Genomic DNA, 8,144 nt, shown 5'->3' with positions numbered 1-8,144 from the left:
CACGGAAAATGGTTTATCAGCAGCTATGGAGGTTGAAAGCAGTGGCTAGAGAGGCAATGTGGGCTGGCAGAACAATGGGAGCTATAATACCATGCCAAGAAATCCACAAAAATCAAAACAGAGAAGAACATGGGGCAAGTAATTAGTGTGAGATGGATCTGTGAGAGTGATCTACTCTAACCATGATACAATCTTCCTCATCTCAGAAAATGAGTTGGCCATGGAATGTTTCCTTTCCCACTAGTGTGTGAAATCTGTTGGAGATTTTATATATGTAATGGGGGGTTGGCACATGCCTAGACTACCTAAGATGGCGTCATAGACATGGAAGATGTTAAAGATCTACTTCTGGGAGACTGGAGTATGAATGGACACTCTGCTCTGGCTTACCAGATAGTTGAGAACAGCCTTTTTCCATTGGTTGCAAAGCAGAACTGTTAGCATCTTTAAAATTTGCCTGGCTTAGCAGCTGGGGACATTTTGTGGCATTTACATTTGAGATTAAAAGACTTCTTCATTCATACCATGAAACAAGGAAGGAGGGCCTGTGAGCTACTTCCTTCTTTACCTCTCCTGAGACCATGTGATATCATGTCAGTTACCTTTTTGTGTAATAATACCATTCATGATTATTTTTCATTTTGGAGGGGCCATTATTTTATTAAAATATATTGAAAATTTATCCCTAAATGACGTAAAAATTTTGTCACCTCCACCATGGATTTCAACTGTGTGTTCTTAATAAGGATTAACATGAATTATAATTCACTTATTGGCAGTATTGAATTAATTATATTGTAATCTCCTTTAGGACAGAGACAATATCTATGAGTTTTGTAACTGCCCTGCTATTCCCAGCCAGTGCTCCATCCACTTCCATGAATGAGTTGTGGGAAGGAGGAGGGGAAGAAGGAGGAAGAGATTTCCACAAATAGTGCCAGTGAAGGCACAAGTCTCTTACCACCATTGAGGTTGCTTGAATGCAACAGATAAAAGGAAAAGAAGCAAAGCCTCCTGGCTGATGTTCCCCAACTGATCCTTTTTGCCATACCCATAGATCTCGATAACAGGATAGATTTAGAGATGGGGAGGACCTCAGAGGTCATCTAGTCCAATTCTCTCATTTTACTTAAAGGAAACTGAGGCCCACAGAAGTTATATATTGCTCAGAATCACACAGCTAGTAAGTATCCGAGGTTAGATTTAAACAGATTTTCCTGATTCTAAACCCAGCATCCTATTTCCAACAATTCCACGTTGCCACTAGGCTATACACCACACCACCTCCCAGTGGAAATGGGAGAACAATCAAAGTAGATAAGTACTACTTTATGTCTGGAAGAAGGATGTGGTCTTGGGAGTTCTAGTTACCTACCTCAACTTTCCTTGGGTGTTTATGTTCTCCTTTGAAGTGCATTTGTCACTCATATTCAGATCTACACAAATGAGGATTGAATACGGAGCTGTTTTAGATGACAATTTATGTCATCTGGCTCATTTGTATCCACCCCACCCTTGGAAACTTCTAAGATCAACTAAATTCTCATTGCATTATACTAAGAGATGAGAAAAGGACATGAATTGTAAAAGTTCAGCTAAACAGATTTGCAGAACAAAACAATAGAAAATTACATCTTGGCTCAGCTCACATTTTTCAAAAAAATCTTTCTCAATTTCTCTGTTTTTAGTGCCTCCCCTATCCTAAATCATTGTGTATTTAGTTTGTGTATTTCCTGTATTTAGTTATCTATGAACCTGTTGCTTCCCATCAGTAGAATATTAACTCAGTGAGGGCTGGGACTTCCTCACTTTTGTATTTCTGCCCCCAGAGCCTAGTACAGGGAGGGATACATGTAAGGTATTTAATAAATGCTTGATTGATCTCAGCACCCATTCTTCCTAAATGAATATAATCTTATCCTGATTCCCACCAGAATAGCCTGGGGGATAAGGAGAGTTTCTCCAAGATTTGTTGGTACAAAATGGGAAGATTTATATAATAGCTTTTTCTTTGGAATTAGAATGGGTTAGGGTTGGTGGAAGAGGGAAGAGAGGGCTTAAGACTTCAGCTGATTTACTATTCTACCCTCTTCATTCTCTCTAGATCATTCCTTTTCCTGGCAACCAGGTACCATAGTGAATAGAACACTGGACTTGAAATCAGAAAGTTTAAACTAGCCTCAGACACTGACTCTGTAAAAATCACTTATATGCTCCATGCCTCAATTTCCTGTTCTGTAAAATAGGAATTAGAGCACCTAGTTGTGACATTCAATGAGATAATATATAAATTGCTTTGCAAACCTTTAAGTGCTATACAAGTGCTACAGATTATGATTATTATTTTGCTTTCAGTGATTCATCCTTTTTCACTTAACAGTGCCTCAGTTTCCTGTTCTGTAAAATGAAAATAATGACACCTGCCTCTCATGGTTGTTGTGAAAATGAGAAGAAATAATGTATGTAAAGTGCTCTGCAAACCTTTAAGTGCCGTGTAAATGTTCGCTGTTATTATTATTATTATTAATTATTCTTTTTGTAATTCTTATTCAACATAGCAATCCATGTCTGGCATTCATCCCTTTCATTTCTCACTGTCCAGCTCAGCTATATCTCATCCAAATCTCCTCAAAATCTGCCTCTTTTGTATCTTACTCCTATCCCTTGCTCCTTGATTTCAATAGACCAATCAATACCAGATGATGAATCTAAGAAAAATGACCCCAGTTGTATAAAGAAAACCAAAATCAATTCCCTATGCTCCCTGAGCTGTGCTCTTCCCTCTCTGTTATCTCACTTCATCTGTCTTACTTAGATGGAAATCTATATGTCTAATTTAAATCACTGTTCTGCAGACAGCAGTTACATGATTTAACAAGAGTCACAGACAGGCCAATAGAGCAATATATGGACAAAAGGTTACAGTACTGAAATATATTAATTGTTCTTAGAATAATTTATTTCACAGATGTGCCGTTATTGTTATAATGATCGTGAGTTATTATTATTTAATGTTTATTATGGCCTCATGGTATATTAGCAATGGTAGAAAATCCCACTTGACCCCTAATGCTTTGATGTCAATTAGGTTGGTTTATAGTCTTTTGGTATTCTAGCAATAACCCTTATAGCTAAGCTCCATGATATATATTCTCATGGCACTAATACTTAGAATTATAGACTCATAAGGGACTTGAGAGATCAGCTAATCATACAATCGTGGGATCACAGATTTCAGCTGGAAAAAGAGCTTAAAGTCCGTTTCATCTAGGTCAACGTTTTCATTTAAGGAAGTTAAGGGATGTGCAAAGTGGAACTAGGATGCAAACCTTGGTCCCCAACTCAAAACCCAGCGTTCCTTCTACCATACCCCAGATAAGGAAACTGAGGCTTATATTAAGTAGTCACAGTACAGGTCTGTTCTATTACAGCAAGTGCTTCCAAATTCACCTTACAGAGCTTATAAAAGTCAAAGGCATTTTAGAGAGCTACAATTCTACTATCAAGAGGAGAGTTTTGTCTTAAATACAGAGCAAAGTCTTTCTCAAAATTGTAACATAGAAGAATACTTACAGATTTGAATATTTTACTTATCTATTCCAGACCTGAAGCCTGATGTTAATTTTGTTTTAAAATCTATGTTGCTGCAGATTTGTTTTATGAAGGAGGAAAAGGAGGAATGTGATTTTTTTTTTCTTTTGGCTTAAAACCAAAGATCTTAGGCTTGTGTTCATTTCATTTTAGAAATGAAGCCTCTGGTAAGCACAGCAATGCTGATGGTCCTGATACAAGCTTTCCAGAGTCTTCCCACCTTGTATCATGGAAGCTGGCTGAGATTATTAAGGCAAGGAGATAACTGTGGAAAATGTGATTTAGAAGTTTGTTCTCAACCTGAAAACTGCCTGGCTGGGACTGTGTTAGACCGTTGTGGCTGCTGCTTTGAATGTGGAAATAGAGAAGGGCAGATCTGTGACTTGGATGGCAATAATCATTTCTACGGACTGTGTGGGCAAAACCTGGAGTGCATTTTAGATACTGAGGTGATGGAGTATGGGGAAATTCCTGAACCACAGTGTGTTTGTGGATCCCAGGAAAGTGTCTGTGGACCTGAAGGGAAGACCTATGAGAATATTTGCCAGTTCAATGAGATTTATTCTCAGAAGAAAACCAATGTTAGCATAAAACACAAAGGACCATGTGAAACAGGTAAAAAAAAAAAACAACTACATTTTTCAACAATATATTTAGAGAGAAAGAATATTGATCTTTGAAGATGTTTTTTCTTTTTGTGTTATCAGTATCATAATATTACATTTAGATGAATGATAAAAGGCTTGAAGAAACAGTTTATCACAGTTTGACTTAATTTCTAACTTATTGATGAATTGTCTGCCTTGCTAAGACCTGAAGAAATTTAGAAGAAATTTAACAGAATTTAAGAAGAAAGAGTAATTATATGGTATTTAGGAGTCAATCAATCTATCTAGCTCTCTAAATGGCCAACAGATAGAGATTGTGTGGGCAAAAAATTAGGTACAGTATACAAACATTTAAACTCAGTGAATGCACTGAACTACTACATTTATATTTGTGTTTCATAAAAATATTAACAATTAGTTCCTACACCCCATTGATACTTACTATACCAAAATAAAATACTGTTAAAAAGACCAATAGAAAGAAAAATCAAGGGAGAATGGTGAGTAAAATAATCATAATAAATAGAAATATTGTGTGATGGAATCTCTCGGGAATTCTCCCAAATCAATAACATTTTCCTAAAATATGAGTAAAATATCTAGAATGAATGACTGTTTGGCAAAAGTTTGTTTCTCAGTACATAGGTTAAAAAACTCACTTAAAAAGCCATGTGTATGGATAGAAAAAGCTATATAATAAATCATATATCATATGAGTAGAAATAATTGGAAATCATTTGCATTTATTTTTACAGCAACAGACTGAAATAGTTCCAATTACTTCTTAGATTCCATTTTCTTTGTGCAAATTAAGAAACCAATTGATGAACACAGTATAGTCTATCAGCAAAATGAAAGAAAAATCAGGCAATTAAGTCTGTCACTTTCACAAAGCAGTTTTACAGCCTGATAGCAATATGATTCATCCTTCAAAAATTAGCAGTACTATTTTTAGAGACCAGATTTTCAAATGTCCCAAAGCATATTCTGTAGAACTGCAAGCTACACAGAAATGCTTAAATAAGAGTTTTTAGTAAGACATGAAGTAAAAGGAGTAGGAAAAAAAAACTCGGCCATTACATCAGTATTAGAAATCTACCAGTATTATTAGTTCACATATACTATGTACAAATGATGATATATGATATTTCCCCTTTCTTTGCTTTGGAGCAAAAATTTTCCTACCATATCTTCCTCAAGCAGTTGAAAATTTGTTAATTTTTAATAGTAGATTTCTAGGATAAAATGGGACTTGACTTGGCTATCTGCCTCAAATGATAATATTTTGGCTAACATTTTATAAAACATTATTGTTTTATCTAAAATAGTAGTATAGATACCAGATGTCAATAATAATAATATTTAACAGTTTTATAGAACTTTCTATTATGAAACTAAAAATGCTCATTTAATCTTACAATACTGAGATAGGTGCATGTTTAACTAACTTATTAAAAATTTATTTCTGAAAAATCTACTATGTACTAGATATGGTGCTAGGCTCAGGGGAAGATAAGAAGTTAAATAAAACCCAGGCCCTGACCTCGGGGAGCTTAAAATCTGGTAGAGGAAGACTATACTCTAAGAATTCTAATACAAGGAAGATATGGCTAAGTGTCAAAAGGGAGGTACCAAAAGAAATGCTATGATGGTTAATGTAATGCCAATGTCTCTTCTGACTTGGAAGGACCAGGGAAGATATTTGTGGAGGAGGTAATGTTTAAACTAATTCTTGTGGGATGTTCAGGAGTTCAAAAGACTGAGATAAGACAAGTGGGGATGACACACTGCCAAGAAGTGCCTAAACTTGGCATTTTGCTAGAGAAATATTTTTTAATATGTTCTACATTTTCTCAATAAAAAATTTTAAATCTCCTAAAGAGGCAGGTAGGTGAGACAGTATATACAAGCACTTGAATCTTTCAGAAACTTGCAGGCTGTTTGGTTCTCAGGCAAATCACCAAACCTTTTTCAGGCTCAGTTTCCTCATTTGTTAGAAAGATTATAATAGCACCTACTTTTCAGAATTATCATGAAGATCAAATGAGATAATGGATACAAAGCTTAAAGTAAATGCTTGCTATTATTAACATTCTCTATGTGGTCTCCTGCAAACAAAATGTCACTGTATACTGTGGCACAATATGATCACTGGAAGATGTAGGTGAAATCAAAAGGCCACTTGCCTAAATACAACTTAACGAAATGTATTGACCTTGCAGCCATTATTATGATGAGAATGCATTATCATTAGTTTTTGAAGACCTATTTTCCCAGTATCTGTTATTTTCCTTTTCTTTCTTTTTTCTTTCTTTCTTCCTTCCTTCCTTTCTCTTTCTTTCTTTCTTTCTTTCTTCCTTCCTTCCTTCCTTCCTTTTTTTCTTCTTTCTTTCTTTCTTTCTTTCTTTTTCTTTCTTTCTTCCTTCCTTCCTTTCTCCCTTTCTTCCTTCCTTTCTTCCTTCCTTTCTTCCTTCCTTTCATTCATTCATTCATTCATTCATTCATTCTTCCTTCCTTCCTTTCTTTCTTCCTTTCTCCCTTCCTTCCTTTCATTCTTCCTTCCTTCCTTCCTTCCTTCCTTCCTTCCTTCCTTCCTTCCTTCCTTCCTTCCTTCCTTCCTTCCTTCCTTCCTTCCTTCCTTCCCTCCTTCCTTCCTTTTTCTTTTTTTCCTTCCTGTTTGGAGGGGGGAAGGTAGGGCAATTGGGGTTAAGTGACTTGCCCAATAGTTTGTCTATTATCTTCTAGTGTAAAATCAGGTACTACTTTAACTACAACACTTAGGCCACTACAGCAAATCCCCTCAGCATCCTTTTTTTAATGGCTCTTCTGTCTAGCCAGTGCATGTAATGCTCAATAAGAATGAATCAATTTATGAGGCTGAAAGACGGAACATTATGGCAACAATTCTAAACATTATGGAGAGCCATATTATTATTTGCTTACTTTTGCATTGTCCTCATTATCTTTCCCAAAAGTACATGTAATTCTTGTATTAAGATGTCTATAGCCCAAAAAACCTCAATTATGTTTTTGAGGTATTTTCCATTTTATGTGTGACTCAAGTCTCCACCCAGAAGCCTGGGAAATCTCTTCAAAGGCTGACCTAAAAAGCAATCAGAAGGAGATATTTTTATTATTATTATTTTAATTAATTGATCACCTTCACTTCTGAATATGTTCTACTCCTTCCTAGTGAGCCATGCTTGTAACAAAAAATTTAAAAAGAGAAAAACTTAACATGTTGTTCAGCAAAACCAAAAAATACATCAATCAAATCTGACTATCTATACAATTGTTTCACATTCATAGTCCTCCACTTATACAAAGAATTGGGGGTAGTACATTGACTCATTTCTTCTTCACAGTTGAGGTTAGTCGTTATGATTACAGTGAATCATATTCTTTTTGTTCCCCATTTACATTGTTAGAGTCATTGCATATATTGCTTTGCTGATTCTGCTCACTTCACTTTGTATCAATTTGTATCAATTCATTATCTTCCCATGCTTCTCTCAATCCTTCATTTTCATCGTTTCTTAAGACACAGTAAATTTCATCACATTTATATGTCACAATCATATAGACATTCCCCCAAAAGATGGACCCTATGTACCTTGTTTTCAGTTCTTTACTACCACCAAGTGATGCTATGAATATTTTAGTGTATATGGAATCTTTATTTTTGTCTTTGATTTCCTTTTTGGATCATTTGTCTTGGGTTTTGTCTTGCTGCTGGGCTCCAATGACTCTGATGGATAGAGTGCAGCTGATGACTTTGTGCAGTTCTACCTCACTGAAATCCAATTCATGAACAAAGGAAGACATCATCCTCATGATGTGAAATCTGTGAATAGTAGTTGCTGCTCTCTAGGCACCTGTCAGTTCAAATGGGACAATTTTCTTCTTCTTCTTCTTCTTCTTCTTCTTCTTCTTCTTCTTCTTCTT

General features: G+C 35.6%; 1 protein-coding gene across 2 annotated transcripts in view; it reads left to right on the top strand.

The window, feature by feature from the left end:
• The first annotated feature begins 3,398 nt into the window (after window positions 1–3,398).
• The window catches only part of LOC138172660 (kazal-type serine protease inhibitor domain-containing protein 1-like), a 25,836-nt gene continuing 21,090 nt past the window's right edge, over window positions 3,399–8,144 (top strand). Inside the window, exon 1 of one of the 2 annotated variants that reach the window (XM_069102384.1) lies at window positions 3,399–4,206. In XM_069102384.1, the coding sequence (XP_068958485.1) occupies window positions 3,747–4,206 (460 nt within the window). In that variant the 5' untranslated portion in view covers window positions 3,399–3,746. The remainder of the gene's footprint in view (window positions 4,207–8,144) is intronic. The other variant, XM_069102383.1, reaches the window with a different exon arrangement.

This window comes from Petaurus breviceps, unplaced genomic scaffold (genome assembly GCF_028583685.1).
Source record: "Petaurus breviceps papuanus isolate PSGF00001 unplaced genomic scaffold, PetGlider_PUasm1.0 551, whole genome shotgun sequence".
Taxonomy (NCBI): Eukaryota; Metazoa; Chordata; class Mammalia; order Diprotodontia; family Petauridae; genus Petaurus; species Petaurus breviceps.
Note: the sequence above shows the minus strand (reverse complement) of the source record. Positions and strands in the feature narration are given on the sequence as shown.